Genomic DNA, 25,566 nt, shown 5'->3' on the forward strand with positions numbered 1-25,566 from the left:
AAAATAAAAATTGTAAAGAACTCTCCCCTTGTTACTTCACTGACCTTTTCCACAAATTACAATATAATCAGATAATATGAACTAAGTTAGAAATCAGTTCAGATTGTATTTTGAATAAAAACATCAACAATAAGAGCAACTACTCAGAGAAGAGGCAGAGCAATATGGAAAAACAGAACCCTCCAATGACCATTTCCTTGCATTACTCCACTGGAGCATCAATTTGCAGAATAATTTTCAGAATTATCCAAATAAGAAAATACCTTCACAAGAGCTAAAGAAACCAGGTGAGAGATCATAGTACCTGGTAAATAAGAAGGGGCACACTGAAAGGAGCAGAAAGAAGAGTCTCTCATTGCCTACACCATTCCTACACCAACCCCAGGCAGCACAGGGCAGAGAGAGAAGCTGTGCTTTTGGGGGAGAGAGAGAAGAGAGTATGCAGACAGCTTTGCCTTGGAAGCTACTACCAGCAGCCCCCTCTCTTTCCCACTGTCCAAAATAAATCACAGTCCTAGGTCTAACTCCAAACAGTACAGCACAAAGAGAAACTCCTTCCATATGAGGGGAGAGGAAAGTGATCAAAGGCCTTTGCCTGAGAACCCTGGGAATTCTCAAGTCCCTCAGCCTCCTGAGTAGCTAGAATTACAAGTGTGTGCCACCACACCTGGCTAATTTCTGTATTTTTAGTAGAGATAGAGTTTCAACATGTTGGCCTAGGCAGGTCTCCAAGTCTGGACCTCAAATGATCTGCCAGCCTCAGCCTCCAAAAGTGCTGGGATTACAGGTGTGAGCCCACTGTGCTGGCCTGAATTTGGTTACTTCTTTAGGTCCATTTTCTTAATACAAAATTTACTATGTATTTCAGATGCAAAAATGTATCTTTCCCATTTAAATCATCTTTTAGAATTAGGTACTGCATTAAATGGATGGGAAAAAGAAGGGGATGAAATAAGGACAGCAACTCCATCTATGCACACAGTTTGACCTTACATATGTAAACTCGATCGTAATCCCTACAATAACCTCACTGGAAAGATACTATTACTACTCCCATTTTAAGAACAAGGAAACAGGCACAGGGGAGTTAAGTAACTTGACCACGGTCATTAGCAAGTGACTGGTGGCCCTGTGATTTGAGTGTGAACCTAAAGTCTATAGGCTTCACCAAATTTCTAAACCAAAAGTAGTGGATTAGAGTAAAAGAGAGTTCAACCATTTGTCCTCAGGGATATCTAATGACAATATCTGATGACAGTTTCAACTGTTGTGACTTGAAGGTGTGGGAGGAAGGGGGCAGTACTATCAGCATCCAGTCGGTAGTGGCCAGGGACGATGCTAAACATCCTACAATGTGCAGGACATGCAGGACACTCTCCCCAAAAAATAATCATCTGGACCCAAATGCCATCATAATAAAAGGAGGCTAAAACACTTCCCAATTTAGCCTGACTTTCAAAATCATCAACATCACACGTTTAGACATGCTTTATTTTGGAAAAAGAAAATGGTATGCTGCAAAATCTAAAAGAAACACAAGAATAGGAAATTACTATTATGTAGAAAATAAGAAATCATCATTGGGAATGCAGAAGGGAAAAAATATCCCCAAACTCCAACAGCTATGTAGTTAACTGGAAGAAAGGTTACAAACAGGAAACAATAAAACTGCTGACCTGAATATCAGCACATTCCACAAGAGCATGTGACTATAAATTTTCCTAAGTCATAAGTCAATTACTATGTGGAAAATTTCTAGTGCAATAAAGGTGGTTTTTATCAGATTGTTACAGGTTGACACAGATTTTCTATATCAATGTTTCATCACTAGTCTATTACGGATATTATGAAGTGAAATCATTATTTTTTAAAATTCTACAACCACATTATTCAAGACTTTTAGTACCCTTAAAAATGACATGAGTTTGCTAATGCCCATAAGATTTGTATCTCATTTTAGAAACAAAAATAATATATGATCTTCTATCACAACGCTACATCACAACTTGTAAATTTAAAATTCCAATGTTTAAGAGAATTTCAAGTCTTACGACCTATCCCTTAATTTATGTAAGTTGACTTAAGTCCCAGTCTAAGTGCTAATTTTTGTTATAGATGACAACTATAGACTGAGCATCCCTAATCCAAAAATCTGAAATCTGAAATGGCACAAATATGAGATTTTTTTTTAATGCCACGATAATGCTACAAGTGGAAAATTTCACACAAGTACTTTGTTTCATATAGAAAATTATTTAAAATATTATATAAAATTATCTTCAGACTATATGTATAAGGAGTATATGAAATATAAATTTCACATTTAGACTTGAGTCCTAACTCCAAAATATCTTGTTATCCATATGCAAATATTTCAAAATCCCAAAAATCCAAAATCTGAAAAAAATATTTTGGATAAAGGATACTCAGCATACATTAAATTTCCACAACTTATATGTCAAAAATGGTTTTGAACAACCACACACTTATATAACATTATATGTTGAAGCAAACAGTATTCTCATTAAAAACGTAAAACAAATGTTTCTGATACAATCAGGTATCTTCCTACACTTAACCCCCACCATTTCTAGCTTTCTTTCAATAATCTCAGAACTTCATATTGGAGAAAACTCTAACATGCTTTATTAACTAATTTCTTTCCATTCATTAATTTATCTAACCAACATTTAGAGTGCTGACTACTACCAAGGACTACATTCTTTAACATTTCAATATTAAAAGCCTGAATAATTCTCAAGTCACTGTTTTTCCACTGAGAGAAAGAAAGACTAATCAGCTAAAATGTAGGTAAATTTGTCTTTCAAAAATAAATAAGATGCCACACCATTTCCTAGTGAGGAAATCTGTTCATCTTGTGTGTGTCCATCTGGGAAGAAGCAATATCACCTGGTGGTTAAAAGAGGCATTCCTGGTGTTAAGCAGCTCAGGTTCAAATTGACTTATACCATGCCAAATGCCAGATCTCCTACCTTAGAAATGTTACTCAACATTTTTACGTAATTGTTTGCTACGTAAGAAGGGATAATCATGTCTATACCTCATGGGGCTGTTTTAAGAATTAAATATCAACATAAAGCAGTTAGGAAAGTATATGGCATTTGGTAAGTATTATCTACTGTTATGATGTTGAGACAAAATAATTTTGTCCTTAATACAAATTACATATGTCCTTAATACAAATTACCACAGTAGAAGTAAATAACACATAAAGAACAAATAAGGATTTCTAAAACTGGACTTATGTCACTAACCTATCACTACAATAAATATGCTCTAAAAATTCCCTAAGATGGTGCTCCCCAACCCCTGGGTCACAGACTGGTACCCATCAGTCCATGGTCTATTAGGAACCAGGCTGCATAGCAGGAAGTTAGCAGAGGGTAAGCAAGCATTATCGCCCGAGCTCTGCCTCCTGTCTGATCAGTGGTGGCATTAGATTCTCATAGGAGCAGTAACCTTATTGTGAACAGTACATGCGAGGGATCTAGGTTGCATGCTCCTTATGAGAATCTAATGCCTGATGATCTGAGGTGGAATAGTTTCATTCTGCCTCCCCAGTCCATAGAAAAACTGTCTTCCACAAAACCACTCCCTATTGCCAAAAAGGCTGGGGACCACTGCCCTAAGACATAAAGATCTAATGTAGTATCATTATTCTTTTCATACAACATAAAGCCCTGAGGCCTGCTTTTAAGGCTTTAGAATTAAAAGTAAAAAAAAAAAAAAAAAAAACCACAGTGGCCCAGCAGAATGGCTTTGATACAGAAGGGCAGCAAGAAAAGCTGTTATGCCATCAACAAGGTGGTGACCTGAGACTATACCACCAACATTCATAAATGCATTCATGAAGTGGGTTTCAAGAAATGTGCTGACCATGCACTAAAAAAAATCTATAACCTTGCTATGAAAAAGAAGGGGACTCCACGTGTATGCACTGATACAAAGCTCAATCAAGCTGACTAAGTCAAAAGTATAAGCAATGTCCCATACCGCATCCATTTGCAGTTGTCCAGAAAATGTAATGAGGAAGATTGACCAATCAAGCTCTGTGTTACTTATATACCTGCCACCACTTTTAAAAATCTACAGTGTGAAGGAGAACTAAGTACTGACTGTCAAAGTTTATTTTTAAAAGTATTTCATGCCAAACTCCACAAAATAGGAATTAAAACAAACAAACATATTCTTCTTTAAATGGCCAAATGAAAGCATTTTGTATTTGCTTTTTGGAAGTGAGAATTTTTAGGAGAGAAAAACAAAAGTTCCTTAGAAATAATTCAAAATAAAAAGAAAACAAAACTAACACTACTCTTGAATTATCATACTTTACAACATATTTATGAAGTGCTATTGAGTTTAAAATGTTAGATATTTAATGTCTATGTAAAAAAGAGGGCTGAAGATTAGTCTAATATAGTTATTATAAAACATGGAAATTCAGACAAGAATGAAATAAACTTGTAAAATGAATACGACCAAAATAAACCACAGCCTCCACCATCCAAGAGTACTTATCCCACTCACTGCTTTCTAGACCTGGACCAACACTTACCACATCATTATCAACTAACAATATTCACATCCATATACAGAAAAGTACCACTGCCCAGCAACACACAGCAATACTGATGGCCAAAAATAGTGTTTCCGTTTTGATGCTTGAAAGAAACAAATTTTAAGAAACATTTCCTTACCTATTATCAGATGGCAGAAGAGAAAGCAAAGCCAAAGCTGAAAGTTTTCTTCTTTCGGGCTGGGTAATGTTGTCCATTCGATCAACCCACATTTCAATCATATTTCCCAAAAGCTGGTCCATCTAAAAGAAGAGGAAGAGGCATCTGAAAATACCTAAAATACATTTTACTTGTGGATAAGTACTTTTAAAAGATAAAACCTCCAAAGTCATGGTTAAAATTCAATTACAGTAAACCACATAACTGGAATACTTGAACTGGGGCTAAGTCACGAGCTGGAAATGGACAATTCGAACAAAACCAGAAACTGACTCGAATTAATCCTGGGCATTAAAAAGACTTATTCAAAACATGTATATAGCCAATGAGTGATTTTAGTAATATTTAATAAATCACTGCCAATCTGGCACAATAAAAAAAAATGCATTTTTCAAAACTGTCAACTTGTACTTAGATTATAGTTTATTCAATTGGATTATTATTTTTCAATGTTCTCTAATTTGCTAGACTAATTTGCTGCCACTCTCAGAGGAGAGGACAAGTTGCAAACTCAAACTGCAGAGTTTCCAAAGAAAAATGATTTCCTAAGACATTTGTATCCTACAATAAAAATGATGCTAAAACAAATTAACATAATACAGAATGTGATGGCTAATTTTACGTGTAAACTCTGCTAGGCTAAGGTGCTGAGTTGTTTGGTCAAACACTAGGCTAGATATTGTCATGATGGTATTATGTAGATGTGATTAACATTTACAATCAGTTGACTCTAAGTAAAGGATAATGTTCTAGATAGTAATGTGGGTGGAGCTTCATCCAATTCATTGAAAATCCTAAGAGCAAAAAAACAGTATGCCCAGGAAAAAAGAAATTTTGCCTCAAGACCCTAACAAAAATCTTCAGCCTGCTCTACAAAATTCAGACTTAGCAGGCCCCAGAATTACGTATGCCAATTCTTTAATCTACCTGTCTCCACAATTACAGTAAACCACAGAACTGGAATACTTGAACTGGCAGAGGTAGAGGTTGCAGTGAACTGGGATTGAGCCACTGTACCCCAGGCTGGCAACTGAGTGAGACTGTCTCAAAAAAAAAGTGGATCTCAGGGTTTGCTTACACAGTGTTTCTTTTGCCCTGGGGCACTGTGAAAATAGTAGTAAGACATTAAAGGTACCATGAATACAGACATTTGGTAACTGCTGATTTATACCATGTTGTCTTCAAATTATATTTAATTCAGGAAGAGTATAGATCAAGGTTTCTGTAATTAATATCTAGTAAGCAAAATTTTAAAAACAAATCATAACCATTATAAAAGAAAAGATCAAGTTATCATGCCCTCATTTAAAAACGTATAATACATATTTTATAAATATATAAAATTTATAAATTATAAACATATAAAATATATAATTATATGAATATATTATATATAAAAAATATATGAAACAATCTACAGAAGTATATCTGCTTTAAATAATGCAATTAGCAAGAGAGCTATACAAGTAGTCTATATTTATAATTTATAGTTTAATTTTATTTATTTATAATTTATACCTATCTCTTTAATATAAAAATATTTAATAAGCAAGAGCATATAATAGTAAGTATATCTGCTTTAAATAATGCAATTAGCAAGAGAGCTATTTCAAGTAGTCTATATTTATAATTTATAGTTTAATTTTATTTATAATTTATACCTATCTCTTTAATGTAAAAATATTTAATAAGCAAGAGCATATAATAGTAATCTTGGGAAAGTTTTAATTAAGCAACTAGAATACTAGGGGTTACCAAGCTTTTTCTGTAAAAAGCCAAATAATTAGTAATTTAGGTTTTGTGGGTCATATGCAAATGAGAGCATACTCAACTCTCTAAATCAGTCATAAACAGTTAAGTAAACAAATAGGCATGGATGTGTCCCAATAAAAAAATGTAATATAATTTTACATCATGAAATATTACAATTAAATTCTCAGAAAGAAAAGAATAAACAAACAAACAAACAAACAAATACTGAGTACCCCTTAGCTGACATGCTTGAGACTAGAAGTATTTCAGATTTTGGAATATTTGTATCTATTTACCAGCTGAGCATCCCTAATCTAAAAATCTGAAATCCAAAATGCTCCAATGAGCATTTCCTTTGGAAGTCATATTGGTGCTCAAAAAGTTCCCAATTTTGGAGCATTTCAGATTTTGAATTTTTAAATTAGGGATACCCAGTCTGTAGTCGCTAGGCAACATACAGCATGCAGTAATTTCACTTATTGTTGAAAGTCATGAATGACCTCTCATCTTCTATTGAACAAACTATAATTATACTTAAAGCTTTTATAGCCCTTCTAAGTACTAGAGATACTTGTACTCTGTAAAACAGATTCAATAACTCTGTCTCCAAAGTTTATCCAAAAGTTGTATTTAATTAGTTAGCTTACTTTATTCATTATACCTTTCAAAAGAGCTTCACAACTGTCAAAATAAGTAAATGAACCTAAAAATTCAATATATTTTTCATGTATCATCAAATAAGACTGTCCAAATAATTACACAATTTTTCTTGAAATTAAAACTTTGTTTTGAATGAATGGTATGTCATATTTTATTTCTATAACATCTTCCATTTTTTTCAGAATGCCATTTTTCATTTTATATGTTCAATCACCTTTTTCTGGGGGGGTCAAATGTGTCAGCTTAGATACCTAAAATTCTTTGCAATAAAGTAAAAATTATAATAGATATATAACACTACCACTCAACATACAGAACCAGCACAGCAAGGCCAAAAAACAGGAAGGGGATGGGAGATGCAGATTGGAAAGGAAAGAAGTAAAATTGACACATGATTGTGTATATAGAAAAAAAACTTTTTTTTTTTTTTTGAGACGGAGTTTCGCTGTTGTTACCCAGGCTGGAGTGCAATGGCACAATCTCGGCTCACCGCAACCTCCGCCTCCTGGGTTCAAGCAATTCTCCTGCCTCAGCCTCTTGAGTAGCTGGGTTTACAGGCACGCGCCACCATGCCCAGCTAATTTTTTGTATTTTTAGTAGAGATGGGGCTTCAACATGTTGACCAGGATGGTCTCAATCTCTTGACCTCGTGATCCACCTGCCTCGGCCTCCCAAAGTGCTGGGATTATAGGCTTTAGCCATTGCACCCGGCCTTAGAAAATTTTAAGCAAGCTACAACAAACCTAGTGGTGTGCTACTAAAATCACAAGATCTTTATCAATACACAAATATAATTTCATTTCTCTTCACTACCAATGAGCAACTAGAAACTGAAATTGTCAAAGCACCATTTACAGTGGCATCAAAACTGAGAAATACTTAGGATAAACTTAACAAAATAAATGTAAGACATTTACAATAAAAACTATAAAACACTGCTGAAAATACTAAAATATACCTACATAAATAAAAATCTATGTTCACAGACTTGAACACCAGATAAATAAATGTCAATCCTCCCTAAATTGAGCAATAACATCAGCAGAATCCCATTCAATATTCCAACAGCCATGTTTTTATAGAAATTCACAGGGAAATTCTAAAATTTATACGGAAAGGCAATGAACACAGAATAGCCAAAACTACTTTGAATAAGAAAAACAAAGTTGGAAGATACATATTACCAGATTTCAAGACCTATTTATTACAAAGTATAGTAACGAAAAGTGTGAGACCACGACTATCGCTAGGGAAGAAGGTTTTAATTGGGTGCTGCAGCCAAGGAGATGGGAGATCTCAAATCCATCTTCCCAAACAATGAAAACCAAAACTTGGGGTTTGGTTATATAGCAGAGAAGAAATATAACTACATGCACAAAAACAGGAATTAGGAAAAGGTAAGAAAGAGGAGCTGGTCAACAGCAAACAGGTGATCAGTTGGGCAGTCATGAAGGGTGAGGGGTCTGATGTCTTACTGCCCAGATACAGTGTTTTGGTAAGTTTCAGTTGCTTCACACTGAGAGGCCTGATGGTTGTCTTCCTGAAAAAGGATCCCAAATAAGACAAGTGTAACTTTCTCAAGTTTTAAGACTAGGAGGGTCAATTTCTAAGTTTATTCAAAAGAAACCATAAATATCGGTTCTATGGGACAATCGGGCTGGTTTCATTCTGTGTCACATTTTGAAAACTCTTGTAAATATTTTACAACTTTTCATTATTATTCTATCTGTTGTGGTGGCCTGCAATCAGTGATCATTTATGTTCCTGCTGCAATTGTTTTGAGGTACCATAACACACACCCATATAAGATGGTTAATTAACTTAATAATCTATAAATGTCATGTGTGTTCTGACTGTTCCACCAACTGAAAAGTTTCCCGAACTCTCACCCTCTTTTCATGCCTCCCTACTCCCTCAGATAAGGTAATACTAAAATCTGGCCAAATAATAATCCTACCATGGCCTCTAAATGTTCAAGTTAAAAGTAGTCATACATCTCTCACTTTAAATCAAAAACTAGAAATGATTAAGTTTGTTGAGAAAGACATGTCAAAAGCTGAGATAGGCTGAAAACCCTCTTGATCCAAACAGGTTGTTAATGAACAGGAAAATTTCTTGACGAAAATTAAAAGTGCTTCTCCAGTGAACATATAAATGGTAAAAAAGCAAAACAGCCTTACTGCTGACATGGAGGAAGTTCTATTAGTCTGCATAGAAAATCAAATCAGTTATAACATTCTCTTAAGTCGAAGCCTAATCCAAAACAGCACCCTAATTCTTTAATTCTACGAAGGTTGAATGAGAGACGCTGCAGAGGAAAAGTGTGAAGATAGCAGAGGTTAGTCTGAGGTTTAAGAAAAGAAGCCACATCCATAACATAAAAGTGGAAGGTGAAGCAACAAGTGTTGATGAGAAGCTGCAGCAAGGTATCCAGAAGATCTTGCTAAGAGCACTGAGGACGGTGGCAAAACAACAGGTTTTCAATGTAAATGAAAACAGCCTTCGACTGGAAGAAGATGCAATCAATTCAGGACTTTTCACACATAAGGAGAAGTCAGTGACTGGCTTCAAAACATCAATGTGTCCATTGACTGACTCTCTTATTGGGAGATAATGTAGCTGATGACTTTCAGTTCAAGCCAACGCTTATTTACCATTCTAAAAATCCTAAATCCCTTAAGAATTATGTTGTATCTACTCTGCCTGTGCTCTTTAAATGGAAGAACAAAGCCTGGATGACAGCATATCTGCTTACGGCATGGTTTACTGCTATTTTAAACCCACTGTTGAGACCTGTGGCTCAGAAAAAAAGATTTCTTTCAAAATATTACAGCTCACTGACAAGGTACTCATCACCCTGTCATATTGGACTGAGCACAGAAAGTCAACACCAGGACAAAAGTATGCCAAATTGCAGGCTTTATTGCCGGCAACCACGGAGGACTCATGTCTCTCCAACCCGTGGCCCCAAAAGAAGAGAGACAAGACCTTTTTACACCCACTAAACCACTGTGGGAGCAGGAAGAAGGAGCAGAGATGAAAACCTTCATATATTTCGGTGGGCTGTAAATCACCTCCTGGGTAGGAGAGGAGGGTGATGGGCTCCGGACATTCCGAGGGCTAGGGGAGAGATTTGCAGAACTTAACATAACCACTTGCTTACACATCGTCTGGGTGGGAGTTACTTGGCGCCAGAACGGAATTATTCGGGGGTGCTTACTCTGGCCATTACCGATGATCAAAGGCCAGCAATTCTGGCAGTTACAGATAAGGGGAAGTATGCAGCTTTACCTTTTTGCAAAGTAAATTAGTTTACAGAAACCAAGGTTAGCAGTCCTTGTGAGGAGAATAGAAACAGTTTTGTCTTTTATAAAATGGCAGTGTACAAGTTCTAACTCTAGGCTAGCTATATCACAACCCAAGAGCTCTGATTGAGATGTACAGGAGATTAACGTTGTTTTTATGCCTGCTTAACACAACATCCATTCTGTAGCCCATGGATCAGGGAGTCATTTCAAACTTCAGTCTTATTACTTCAGAAATACATTTCATAAAGCTATAGCTACCTATAGGAAGTGATTTATCTGATGGATCTACACAAAGTCAATTGAAAACCTTCTAGAAAGAATTCACCATTCTAGCTGCTATTAAGAACATTTGTGGGATGGGCCTGGTGGCTCACGCCTGTCACACCAGCACTTTGGAAGGCGGAGGTGAGTAAATCACAAGGTCAGGAGATCCAGACCATCCTGGTCAACAGGGTAAACCCCGTCTCTACTAAAAATACAAAAATTAGCTGGGTGTGGTGGCGCGTGCCTGTATCCCCCAGCTATATGGAAGGCTGAAGCACGAGAACAGCTTGAACCTAGAAGCCAGAGGATGCAGTGAGCCGAGAGTGCACCATTGCACTCCAGACTGGTAACAGAGTGAGACTCTGTCTCCAGAAAAAGAAACAAAAAAAAAACAACAAAAACATTTGTGATCCATGGGAGGAGGTCAAAATATCAACATTAACAGGAGTTTTGAAGAACTTGATTCTAACTCTTCATGGATGATTTGAGGAGGACAAGACTTAGTTGGAGAAATAACTACAGATATGGGATAAATAGTGAAAACTACAGTTAGAAGTGAAACTTCAAGATGTGACCGAATTTTTACAATTTCATGATAAAGCTTGAACAGATGAAGAGTTGTTTTTCTTTTCAGAGATGGAGTTTCGTTCTTTTTCCCAGTCTGGTGTATAATGGTGCGATCTCAGCTCACCGCAACCTCCACCTCTTGGGTTCAAGCAATTCTCCTGCCTGAGCCTCTTAAGTAGCTAGGATTACAGGCATGAGCCATCACACCTGGCTAATTTTGTATTTTTAGTAGAGATGGGGTTTCACCATGTTGGCCAGGCTGGTCTCAAACTACGAGGTGCATCACCTCAATAGTTTGAGACCAGCCTGGCCAACATGGTGAAATCCCATCATCACTGAGGTGATGCGCCTCGGCCTCCCAAAGTGTTGGGATTACAGCCGTGAGCCACTGTGCCTGGCCATGAGGAGCTGTTTCTTATGGATGAGCAAAAAAAGAAAAACAAGTGGTTTCTTAAGATGGATCTACTTCTGGTAAAGGTTCTGTGAACACTGCTAAAATAATGACAAAAGATTTAGAATATTACATAAACTTAATAAAGCAGCTGCAGAATCTGAGAGGACTGATTCCAATTGTGACAGAAATTCTACCTAGGACCAAACAGTCCATCATCACCTTAAAACAAAAATAAACTATCAGTAATTTTGTTATTACTACCAAAACAACCTATTGTTCATTGTCCTTTGCCTGCAACTTCCTTCCATCCTCTTTTATTTTTTCCTTTTCTTTGCTCTCTGAAGGCCATTAGTCTTCAGTAGAATTTCTGTCACAATTGGAGTCAATCCTCTCATTTGTGAAGGGAAGAGTCAATTGATGCAGCAAACTTTATTGTTGTCTTATTTTAAGAAATTGCCACAGCCACCCACACCTTCAGCAACCACCACCCTGATCAGCCAGCAACCACCACTTTCAAGGCAAGATCCTCCGCCAGCAAAAGCATTGTTCACTGAAGGCTGAGAATATTGCTAGCATTTTCTAGCAATAAAATATTTTCAATTAAGGTATATACATTGTTACTGTAGACACAGTATCATTGTGCTACATACTACAGTATACTATAATCATATAACTGTATGCCCTGGAAAACCAAAATATTTGCATGACTTGTGTTATGAAGACATTCACCTTATTGTGGTAGTGAGGAACCAAACCAACAACATCAGGTATGCCCATACAAGTTTTCTAATAGGTGGGAAACAAATTTAGAATGTAATGATATTCTCATATTAATTTTCTGATATTTTTATTAAATATTTTATTCCTTAAAGTATTCTATTAAAACTACATAGTAAATGGTATTCAAAAAATGTCAACAGTATTCTTCCAAATGTTTTGGTTCATTTTGACAGTTAAAAACTGTGTTTTTATTTCAAATACATAACTATTCATCATCAATTCAAGAAGGTGCTTTTCTTTTTTCCCTGATCATTGCAAAAATTCTTTACTTTTGCCAGTGAAACTTTAATAGAAAATAACTAACATTCTGTAAAATATAATTTAGACCCTTCAACTTTTAGTAATATAATGATTTAATGCAGCATCTTTGCACCCAAACTTTATACTAGCAAGTCATTTTATTTTTGTTCCAAGAGTAAGTTTCTTTATTCCAAGAATAAATACTAAATTATTTATTTTGCACTGAATCCTATATTTACAGCAGTTACTAAAGATTTTTTAAATTGTTCAATATACCAGAAGATGTTTTAAACTGCAGTTTATTGATAAAAATTTCTTCACTATACTCCTGCAGATGTAAAATGTGTTTACAATACTTAAAAGGAATGCTCAACTTTTTATAGTAAAATGTATACTATTAATTAATTATAACATTTATCAAAGTCATTTTTTACTGTTTGCTAATTTTGAGGTGTTCTGTCAAAATTTTAACAACTGGTATGACCACATTGACACCTATCGGCTAAATAGCAGTTCTGGGCTACAGAATTTATCATTAGTGTAACAGGGATTCAGCACACACTTTTAAAACCACAGCACACTGAGCCTTGGTATAAAGTTCTAGGTGACTTACTATGATTCTAGCCCAACAAATGAAAAAAAAAAAAAAAAATAGAAGGCTGAGCAAAAGACTGAAAAGTAAAAGCCTGAGGAGAGGAAAGCAGAGAAGAAAGGGTTGAGAGTTCTTTTCGGCCACAGTTGGCATATGGACAGTACAGGAAACATACAAACCACTCAAACATACGAACCACTCAAACCTCATCAGTATAATACGACAGATAGATACCAAATCAGCTTTCTAACCCAGAATACCAAACGTCTAATCCAGAACAGGAACACAACATTCTGGAAAGGAATGTATTCCAGGTACTAGCACAATGATGTGTGGATGTAAAAACAATATAGAATTGAGAAGAAAAAGAGGAAAAAGTAGGCAGGGTAAGATCTGGATTAGCCCATTAGCCTATAGACGGAGGCATAACAGTATTTCCCTTACATTTCTATTACTGATTTCCTTTCAAAACAAATGATGTGTCAATAGGAAGTGAGAGGCCAGTGGTATATTTTAAGTTCCTAAGTAAGAAAGAGCTCATGACCATCCCAGAGTTGTTATCAAGGATATAGAGACACTGACAGTAATGTTTAGATAACATATTGAGAGGCACACACAAGTGAGGCCAACTATTCAAATGGGATCTAGGTGACTGAGAGAACACCAAGATATTCAAGGAGACAGAATCCTCATGCTCCAAGGGATTTTAGAAAGGGCTGGGCATGTGAATAAACCTAACAAGAATACTAAGCTCCCATCAAGTAGGAGTTTTGTAAAAGAATCACAAGCTACAAAAGAGCCACAAAACAAACAATAAAAACCAATTACAGTAGGAACCTGGGGCGGGGGTGGGGGGTGGGGAGGTGGGGGGGTGGGGGGGGCTGAGAAGGGGGTGTAAGGAGTGTCCAAGACTAGGAGAGCAAGGAAAGGAAAAATAGAGGATGGAAAGGATAAAAGGAATCTGCAGGCAAAGGACAATGAAAAGTAGTTGTTTTGGTAGTAACACCAAAATCACTGAAACTTCATTTTTAAAATGAAGTTTTTAAAAATTTTTTTGTTTTCAAAAAATATTTAAACATTTTTTTTTTTAAGAGACAGAATCCTGTTCTGCCACCCAGGCTGAAGTGTAGTGGCATGATCATAGCTAACAGCTGCCTCAAGTTCCAGGACTCTAAATTTTTTTAGTTTTTGTAGAGCTGGAGTTTTGTTAGCTTTGTTACTCAGCCTGGCCTCAAGCTCCTGGTTTCAAAGAATCCTCCGACCTTGACCTCCCAAAGCACTGTGATTACAAGGCATGAGCCACCACACCCAGTCATTGAAATCTTAAAATGTGTTTGCTTTCGAAGTTACCAAGCAGTAACTGGAGTAGTTCTCACATGATGCTTTAATTATACAATAAGCAAAGCTAATCCATTTTATTTATTTTTATTTACTTCTTTATTTTTGAGACAGAATCTCACTCGGTAGACCAGGCTGGAATGCAGTGGTGCAATCTCAGTTCACTGCAATTTCCGCCTCCTGGGTTAGAGTGATTCTCCTGCCTCAGCATGCTGAGTAGCTGGGATTACAGGTGCCTGCCGTCATGCTGGCCAAAAGCTAAGCTGTTTTAATTACTCAAGAGGATCTATTATTGTTTGTGCATTATGATATAATATTTTAAAGCTAACACCAGCCCAAAGAAAAATATCAATGTTGAGTTACAATTAACTGATTTAATATCTGACTGGATTGTGCTCAGATTTAATCAGATCCAATGTTGATATGGACCCATATGACACTATTTTTTTTTTCTTAATTAAAAACTAGATTAGAGAAAAACTGAAGGTGGCTGGGCACAGTGGCTTATGCCAGTAATCCCAGTGCTTTGGTAGGCAGGGACAGGAATATCTCTTGAGATCAGGAGTTCGAGTCTAACCTGGGCAACATGCAAGACTGGATGTCTACAAAAAAACTTTAAAAATTAGCAGGGTATGGTGGCACGCATCTGTAGTCGCAGCTATGCAGGTGGCTAAGGTGAGAGGATCACTTGGGTCCAAGAGTTTGGGGTTGCAGTGAGTTATGATTTTGCCACTGCATTCTAGCCTAGGTGATAGAGTGAGACTCTATCTCTAAAACTTTTTAAATAAAAAATCAAATTTTTTAAATTGAAAAACATAAACAAGTAGAAAAAAAGTGAAAACTCAAAAAAAGAAAAAAGAGAGAAAGACATACGATGTTCAAGAACTGGAGAAATCAATACTGTTAAAATGGTCATAATACCCAAAGCAATCTACAGATTCAACATAATCCCTATCAAAATAGCAATTATATCCTTCAAAGAAATCAGAAAAAAAAATTGTATGCAATCACAAAAAAATCCCAAATATCCAAAGAAATGCTGAGCAAAAAGAACAAAGCTGAGGCATCACACCACCAGATTTCAAAATATATTCCATAGGCGAGGTGTGGTGGCTCACACCTATAATCCCAGTATTTTGGGAGGCTGAGGTGGGCAGACCACTTGAAGTCAGGGATTCGAGACCAGCCTGGCCATCATGATGAAACTCCATCTCTACTAAAATACAAAAATTAGCTGGGCGTGGTGGCATGCACCTGTAAGCCCAGCTGCTGGTGAGGCTGAGACAGGAGAATTGCTTGCGCCTGGGAGGTGGAGTTTGCAGTGAGCTGAGATCATGTCACTGAAATCCAGCCTGGGTGATGAGCTAGACTCCGTCTAGCCCCCTCAAACACACACACACACACACACACACACACACCCCCCATATACTACAAATACAGTAATCGAAATAGCATAGCACCAGCATAAAAACACACAGACCAATAAAACAGAGAACCCAGAAATAAATTCATACATTTAGAGCTAACTGATTGTAGACAAAGCTGCCATGAATATTCACGGGGAGGGAACAGTTACTTCAACCATGGTGCTAGAAAAACTGGATATCCATATGCAGAAGAATGAAACTAGATCCCTATCTCTCATGATATACATAAATCAACTCTTGATGAACTAAAGACTTAAAATGGAAGACCAACAACTATAAAATTACTAGAAGAAAACATAGGGAAAACACCTCAGGACACTGGTCAGGGAAAAGATTTTATGAATAAAACCTCAAAAACATAGGCAACAAAAGGAAAAACAGACAATTGAGATTCTATCAAACTAAGCTTCTATATAGCAAAAGCAACAAACAACAGAGTAGAAGGACATTCTACAGGATGGGAGAAAATATCTGCAAATTATACATACAACGAAAGATTACTATCCAAAATACACAAGGAACTCCAATAACAGCTAAATAAAAATAATAATCCATTTTTAAACTAGGACAATTATCTGAATAAAGAGTTCTCAAAAGAAGACATACAAATGGTCAATAGGTACATGAAAAAATGGTCAACATCGGCTGGGGGCAGTGGCCCACACCTATAATCCCAGCACTTTGGGAGCCCAAAGCTGGTGGATCACCCGAGGTCAGGGGAGTTCGAAATTAACCTGGCTAACATGATGAAATGTCATCTCTACTAAAGATATAAAAATTAGCCAGGTGGGGTATTTGGGCACTTATAATCCCAGTTACTTGGGAGCCTGAGGCGAAAGAATCGCTTGAACTTGGGAGGCAGAGGTTGCAGTGAGGCGAGATCACACCACTGCACTCCAGCCTAGGTGACAGAATGTCTCAAAAAAAAAGAAAAAAAAAAAAAGGGGTCAATATCACTAGTCAACAGGGAGATGCAAATCAGCAAATCACAACCACAATGAGATATCATCTCACTCCAGTTAGAATGGCTATTACCAAAAGGGCAAAAAGTAACAAATGCTGGCAAGAATGTGGAGAAAAGGAAACTCACTGGTGGGAATGTAAACAAGTACAGCCATTATGAAGAACAATATGAGGTTTCTCAAAAAACTGCAAATTGAACTATCATATGATCCAGCAATCTTACTACAATATGTGTATATATATATATATATATATATATATATATATCTCCAAAAGAAAGGAAATAATTGTATTACAAAGATACCTGCTCCCTCATGTTTATAACAGCACTGTTCAGAATAGCCAAGATGTGGAATTAACCTCAGTAAACCATCTACAGATGAATGGATACAGAAAATCACACACACACACACACACACACACATACACACACACACAGAGACAGACACACAAATACTATTTGGTCTCAAAAAAGAATGAATTCCTGTCATTGGTGGTAACACAGATGAGGCTAGAGGACGTTATGTTAAGTGAAATTAAGCCAAGAACAGAAAGATAAATACTGCATGTTCTCACATGAAGAAGTTAAAAAACATGACCTCAAAGTAGAAGAGAGTAGAAAAGTGGTTACCAGAGACTGGAAAAGGTAGGGAAAAAGTGGGGAGAAAGAGAGAGATTGGTTAAAAGATATAAAATTATAGGTACATTGGAGGAATAAGTTCCAGTGTTCTATATAGCACTGTAGGATGATAACAGAAATATATAGTTTCAAACAGTTAGAAGAAGGCTGCTGTATGTTCCTGATACAGAGAAATAATAAATGTTTGGGATGATAGATATATCAATTATCCTGATTTGATCACTATACACTGTATGTACAGAGATATCACTATGTACTCCAAAAAGTCTACAAAAATTATGTGTCAATTTAAAAAAATTTAGAGAAATTAGTCAACTTTGGTGATTAAATATTTATTCATTGTGATCTCAGATTGAATCTTCATGAACTAAAGCAAGGCAAGAAGTACATATATTTCAAGAAATGTTGGAAACATGACCAGATCCCTCATGGAAACAAGAAGGTAAATACATAGTAATGGCATTCTGACGTTCCTTGGGATAATTTTAATTTCCTTTCTTAATGTTCTTAAATATTTTTAATTATCCTGTCATCTCAGCACTTTGGGAGCTCAGAAATTTGAGACCAGCTTGGACAACACATAGCGAGACTTCACCTCTACTAAAAACTAAACAACAACAAAAACTCTTAAATATATATATATTATTATTAGCTTATTAATTTTAATTAAAATGGGATATTATATATTATCTCATTATATGGTTTTTGATTTTTTTTTTTTTTTTTTTTTTTTGAGACGGAGTTTCGCTGTTGTTACCCAGGCTGGCGTGCAATAGCACGATCTCAGCTCACCGCAACCTCCACCTTCTGGGTTCAGGCAATTCTCTGGCCTCACCTTCCCAAGCAGCTGCAAATTACAGGCACACGCCACCATGTCCAGCTAATTTTTTTTTTTTTTTTTTTTTTTTTGAGACGGAGTTTCGCTCTTGTTACCCAGGCTGGAGTGCAATGGCGCCATCTCGGCTCACCGCAACCTCCGCCTCCTGGGTTCAGGCAATTCTCCTGCCTCAGCCTCCTGCATAGCTGGGATTACAGGCATGCGCCACCATGCCCAGCTAATTTTTTGTATTTTTAGTAGAGACGGGGTTTCGCCTCATTGACCAGGATGGTCTCTATCTCTTGACCTCGTGATCCACCACGCCTGGCCTTGTTTTTGTTTTGAGATGGAGTTTCGCTCTTGTTACCCAGGCTGGAGTACAATGGCACGGCTCACCGCAACCCCCGCCTCCTGGGTTCAGGCAATTCTGCTGCCCCAGCCTCCTGAGTAGCTGGGATTACAGGCATGCACCACCATGCCCAGCTAACTTTTTGTATTTTTAGTAGAGACGGGGTTTCACCATGTTGACCAGGATGGTGTCCATCACGTAACCTCGTGATCCACCCACCTCGGCCTCCCAAAGTGCTGGGATTACAGGCTTGAGCCACCGTGCCCGGCCCATTATATGTTTTATATTTATTATTACATATGTAATATATACATATGTAGTAATATATATAATAATATAGAATGGGATAATAGATAATATATATATTTTATTAGCTTATTAAATTTAATTGAAATATATTATATATCATATATTATTTGTATATCATATATTTTATATAATTATATATTATAATTATGTTATATAATTATATATTATATATAATATATATTAATTATATATCATATGTTTTTATATGTTATATATATATTATCCCATTTCAATTAAAATTAATAAGCTAATAAAAATATATCCTATTTCGTCATTACAACATGGGTTGGGATCTCTAATTAGATTAGTCTGATTCTAGAAAAGTTATATATATTTTAAGATTTGTACTTCTACATTTCCTCATATTAGAAATAGTTTTATTTGTTTTCAGCCATAAACCAAAAGATATCACAAACTGTCTCCATTGTAGGTATATTGGTCAAGCATACCCTATCTTCTACATTTCATAAATCTTAACAAACAGATTAATGACTTATAATCTTATTTGAATATCATGTATATAGTTTCAAACCACCTCACTTAAAAACTCATTGCAAGCTTACTCTGGTAGTAGGTATCAGCTTCAATTTTAAAAAATAAACCTTTGCTAAAAAATAAATAAATAAATAGACCTTTGCTTAAAAGGTCATTTTCCACAATAATCAGAACAGAAACACTCTCAATCCATGGCATTAAAAATAAGTTAACTAAAGAAATAATACAAGATGATACATCACTTCAAGTAAAATACGTGTTTCTAGATTCTGTAACAGTAAAGGAAAACCACAGCTATAAACAAATGAAAATTATATTCTATGGCTAATCTGAATAAAATCACCTATTTTGAATGAGGGCAAAAATGCAGAAGTTTCAACTGTCACTTACAGGTTCCTTTTTCTTTCTTCCGCCCCAAATTATTGATATAGCATAATTAAAGGTTTTAAATGTAAAGGTGTAAATATTATAAAGCAACTTTTACAAAGAGTCATTATTTCATCAAACTATTTAAAGACTTCCTTAAATTTAAGTATATAGTCTTACCTCTTGATTAAATTTATGAGCCATCTCATTAAGTAGTGAAGAAAAAAAACTAGTGTTTTGTAGTAGAACTCGACCCATAACTCCAAGATACGTGGACATCACTACAGGATACCTCTGTACAATCAAAATACAGCACATGCAAAATTGTGTTATGGTAGAAGTATGAACAATCATTGACATACTAATAAGCAACAGGGATATAAAATAACATTCTCCTTACTTCTCTTTAGAATAAACTGTCAATATTGCCTGAGTTCTAACTTACTAAATACATATATGAATTATATGTACTATATATATGCATATAATAAAGAGAAAGAAACAATATTTATCAATTTCATATTATTATATTACTTTATCTTTTTTTTTTGAGACTGAGTTCACTCTGTTGCCCAGGCTGGAGTGCAGTGTCAAGATCTCTGCTCACTGCAACCTCCACTTCCCAGTACTATATTACTTTAAATATTTGTAACATACACAGGTTCATGGATCTATTAAAGAGAGCCGTTCTTAGAAAATAACCAGTGGTTTCACGTATTCAGTCTACAACAATATTAGCACTATTTTGTCCCCCTCATACTCTCAATAGTCAAGCATTGGCATTAAGCCACTTACCATTCCTGTACTTCAAATGATTTTTTTGTGTGAACATACATGCATGTTTGAAAGAGACATGTCAAAGAAAATATGCTATGTGGAGCGGGAAAAGGCAAAAGTGTCTAACTGCCCTAAAAATTTAACTTAATTTAACATGATCCAAAAGACAAGGAAAGCTTTCCTTCTGCAAGTAACAATGAAGTAGAAATGACTACAAGTAGGAGAGTAATTGAAACTAGAATCCTAGAGTCTAATGCTACCCTTGGAACTTTAAGAAAAATCTTACCTCCCCTTCTATAATACCCTTGAAAACGTAGGGAAAAATCGGTTGAAACATTTGCGGACCTAATATTGGGTTCACTTTAAGGGCATTTTCCACAACCTAAAAACCAGAAAGAAACATTGGTGATGCTCAATAGTTAAAGTCATTGCTTTATGAAAAACACATGTAGGGAAACAATGTACTAAAATAAATATCACAGACCAAATTTAAGAAGACATACAAGTATGCAAGGTATGCAATATTCTGACACTAGACACACTTTAACAAGATAATCCATTTTAAAAGTGCTGTTGGATACAAAGGATAATATTTACACACAGCTCTACACCTTGCATACAATTTTACTTAATCACATTGTCATAACATAGGTATCATGTGCAGTTAATGTAATTCTTACCCTTGCAATTTAAACCAATAACCCTTAAAAATGATGCACTAATAGAGGCAGCAAAAGGCATTTTTACAACACTGGCTTTTTGATAGCTAAACAGGAAGTTAGCAACACCTATACTCACTGCCCAGAAATAAATCTACATTTATGGTAATCAACAAATTGGAGGAAAAGGGCATGTTGCATATACACTGAATATTTATTAAATTAGAAATCATATTGCATTCATAATTATACTGATCAGTCATGAGTACCAATTGTTACATGTGAAAACAACATAGAAATTGTTTTGATATGAGTGAGGTATTTCTTCTACACCAAAAATGGGTAAGCATGAAATTCAAAGCAGAGTGGAGTTTTTTGTTTATTTTTGTTTTACCTTTTAGGAAGAGATGAATGCAGCAGTCAGGAAGCAGCAATAAGGACCAAGAAGGACATTTACCCCACACTCACGTCCAGCCCAAAGGCTTAAGAGGTGGGAAAGGAAACAGATACCATCTGAGAGGGTTGTGGGCAAGGAATGGCTGCAGGGTGGAGCCACGTTTCCCTTAAGAATTCTATCAGTGCTTCTCAAGATTGACTACAGACATTTTTCATGAAGACAACTATTTACTCGGCAGTCTTCCCATGCACCGAGGGAAATTTAGCATCTTCCAGTGTCTGCTCACTGGGTGCCAAAAGTACTCCAAAAATTATGAACATCAAGAATACTTCCATGCATTTTGAAACAGCCCCAAGGTAAGCAAGTAGCATCCATGGTTGATAATAACATTTGTTGTTGCTCTAATTTTGAGCAAGAAGGGAAGGTAATGTTTAAATAAAAGATTAAAAATATAAAAACTTTACTGTGGGACAAGCACTATGCTACTACTAAGAGATACAGATTTAAAAGATATCAATTCCTGGGCCGGGTGCGGTGGCTCAAGCCTGTAATCCCAGCACTTTGGGAGGCCAAGGCGGGTGGATCACGAGGTCAAAAGATCGAGACCATCCTGGTCAACATGGTGAAACCCCGTCTCTACTAAAAATACAAAAAATTAGCTGGGCATGGTGGCGCGTGCCTGTAATCCCAGCTACTCAGGAGGCTGAGGCAGGAGAATTGCCTGAACCCAGGAGGCGGAGGTTGCGGTGAGCCGAGATCGTGCCATTGCACTCCAGCCTGGGTAACAACAGCAAAACTCCGTCTCAAAAAAAAGATATCAATTTCTGATTAAAAGCAAGAGGAGATAAAATCTGTAACAATAAAAATTTGATCTCAATAAAGTTTATTTAATTTTGAAGAAAAAAAAGCTAGATCTCAGAAAAAAAGATAAATATGGAGGATATATAGATAACCTAGTAAACTGAGAGAGGAGAGGCAGATATCACCAGACAGTATTTACCTGTGAATAGAAAGTAAGGCCACCTGCTAATTATTAAATACATGTATAATTTCACTCCCACCTAAAACCCCACAAAAATCACAGGAAAAAAATTTTAAGAGGGAGAGAATAATTTTAAAAAGACAAGAGGAATGAGAAACAAACAGTGAAAGCAAGAAAGAAGAAATTCAAGAGGAAACTGACTCATTAAGCCAGAAAAAGCTGAATCCCAAGGTATCAAAGCAACCAGATACCTTTTGCTTCATATAACTTCTCCCTCTTTCTCCACCCCAAAAAACACAGAAAGTATCAGAACCTTATTACCTTGGGGAAGCTAAAAATAAGAAGAATAAAAAAATAAAACAAACAAAAAAATAAGACTGGTTGAAAGTATGTCTAAGAAACAGAGTGCTAGATATATTCAACTCTGCATGATCTGGGCAGCTGACGCCCAATCCATGAGAACAAAGAGGGTATATTTTCTGTAAAGAATCTAAAAGAGATTGCTTCCAGACTAAAAGAGCCCATTCTCAATGTAATGCATTTAAATAAACCTACATTACGGCACTAGGAACAAGAAGGAGCAGCTACAAACTTGGAAAAGAAGGAGGCCCAAGGTGGGAGTCAGCATTGGCTCTGAAGAGACTTCCTCAAGAAAATTAAAGTAATGGAATCCTTGATGTATCTGAACATACTGAGTATCTGTCAAGACGGTTTAGTGAACATAAAAAAACCATACCAAAAAAAAGTATTACTTCCAGAGACTACGAAAGATTATACAGAAAAGTATTACTTCCAGGGAATACAAAAGACTGTAGAGAAAGGAGAAGTAATCACAGCTTACTACACGTCTCAGCTTCGAATAGGAAATATAAGAATCATGGCGTAAACACTGAATTTTGATTACCCGGAGGATAAAGGCACAGAGGAAGTGCAAAGGCGATATCAATACATACTGCCTACAATGAACAACTCGTGAAGGAATAACATAGGGGTATTATTTACAGATATGAACATAGATACAAAAGAATTGGCTACAAGCACTAAAAGTGGTTGTCTCTAAGCAAGGAAAAATGTCTGGCAGAAAGACAGCTGATTATAATTTTTTTCTAAGAAACCATAAATATCTAGTTGACTCTATGTCATATAAAATTCTGATTAAAAGTTTTTAAAAATCATAGGGTTTGAAGAGAATTTATAGTAATAATACATAGCTGTGGGTGGCCCCAATCCACAGGAATCTTTATAGTTTTCCTTGGTGACAGGGAGGTGGGAGTTGTGGCAAGAGTATTTAGAATTAATGTAAAGATTAAATAATGCAAACATAAAAGTTGTATCTGATTGAGTAAATAAGTATCTCAACATAGTCACATACACATGTATTTCAGGGCTAAAATAGAGTCTTTGAAGTCTAAAAGTTCAGGAACCATAACTAGAGAAGATGAGAGTTTTGGAAAGAAAAATATCATTACCAGACTTGGGAGCAGAGAGTATGGGGCAGAATAAAGAGAAATTCATAACTGTAACTAATAACATATAGAAGAGCTGAACAGTGGACCAAAGGTGAAAAAGTCTTTCACTGCTTCTACATTTTCCTGTTTGGGCAAATCGGTACAACTGTAGTGTCAATAGTAATAATGACGTTCCATTCTGACATGCTGAATTTGAGGTGCCTATGGGAATATGAAATGGTCTATATAATTTCTCTTACATTGAAAAATCCCAGGTCCTATAACCTTGTTTCTTTCTACTATATATAGATACATATATGAGTTTCAAAATAACAATGCCAATATTACTGATGACAATACTACTGAATGTAATTATAAACTTCTTTTTGTTCTAACGTTACATCCCATTAGGGATATACATGTGAAATACTGCGTATTAAAATGACTTGAAATATTCTTCTCCAATAGCTATGCCACCAACATAATAACAGTTAGATTCAAATGCTAAAGTCTATTCTTTGTTCTACATCATTTGCTCCAAAAGCAGGCATACTGGTCTCTCTATCCAATTTTCATAACATTGTAATTTTCTACTTCAAAGAACAAAGAATTTACTTGAAGATAATGTCAGAAATTAGTGTAACAGTGACATTTAGTAAAAAATATATTTAAAATGTTATATAGCATGCTATATTAAGAAAAAGTATCTGATATTAAAAATGGAAGTGGACTAATATTAAAAACTATTGTTATTGCTATACTAAAGATCAGGACAATTGTCAAAAATTTTAAGAGTTTGCCCAGCCTTAAAATATAGCAGTAAAATGAAAGCACTATTGCCCTAAAATATTCCTGAACATAAAAATACAAATAATTTATTAATAATGAGCATATTTTTACTATTTAACATCCATTTATTAAATTATAAAATCTAGTTTCTGAGATTTTAAATCAAATATACAGACTGAGTTATACCAATATTTACACAAAAATACCAACTTAAACACATATTATCAGGTTCTCAATTTTTCTTTCTTTCTTTTTTCTCTCTCTCTCCCTCTTTTTTTTTTTTTTTTTTTTTTAATAGAGATGTGGTCTTGCCATATTGTGCAGAAGGCTGAAATCGAACCTCTCAGCTCAAGCGATCTTATAGCCTCAGCCTCTGAAGTAGCTAAGATTAAAGGCACACACCACCATGCCTGGCTCCAAATTTCTTTCTTTTCTTTTTTTCTTTTGTTGTTTGTTGGGAAGGAGTTTCACTCTTGTCGCCCAGGATGGAGTGCAA

The 25,566-nt window shown here is 35.8% G+C and overlaps 1 protein-coding gene across 9 annotated transcripts in view; it reads right to left on the minus strand.

The window, feature by feature from the left end:
• The window catches only part of IPO11 (importin 11), a 221,033-nt gene that overhangs the window by 62,622 nt on the left and 132,845 nt on the right, over positions 1 to 25,566 (minus strand). For all 9 annotated transcript variants that reach the window (XR_013532297.1, XM_078365462.1, XM_002744924.5 and 6 more), the window contains 3 exons: positions 21,082 to 21,177; positions 20,199 to 20,312; positions 4,719 to 4,840 (listed from right to left, as the gene is read on the minus strand). Coding sequence is in view for 8 of the 9 variants with exons in the window: in XM_078365462.1 (XP_078221588.1) it covers positions 4,719 to 4,840; positions 20,199 to 20,312; positions 21,082 to 21,177 (332 nt within the window). In the remaining variant the exon portion in view is untranslated. The remainder of the gene's footprint in view (positions 1 to 4,718; positions 4,841 to 20,198; positions 20,313 to 21,081; positions 21,178 to 25,566) is intronic.

The sequence above is a fragment of the Callithrix jacchus genome, chromosome 2 (genome assembly GCF_049354715.1).
Source record: "Callithrix jacchus isolate 240 chromosome 2, calJac240_pri, whole genome shotgun sequence".
Classification (NCBI taxonomy): domain Eukaryota; kingdom Metazoa; phylum Chordata; class Mammalia; order Primates; family Cebidae; genus Callithrix; species Callithrix jacchus.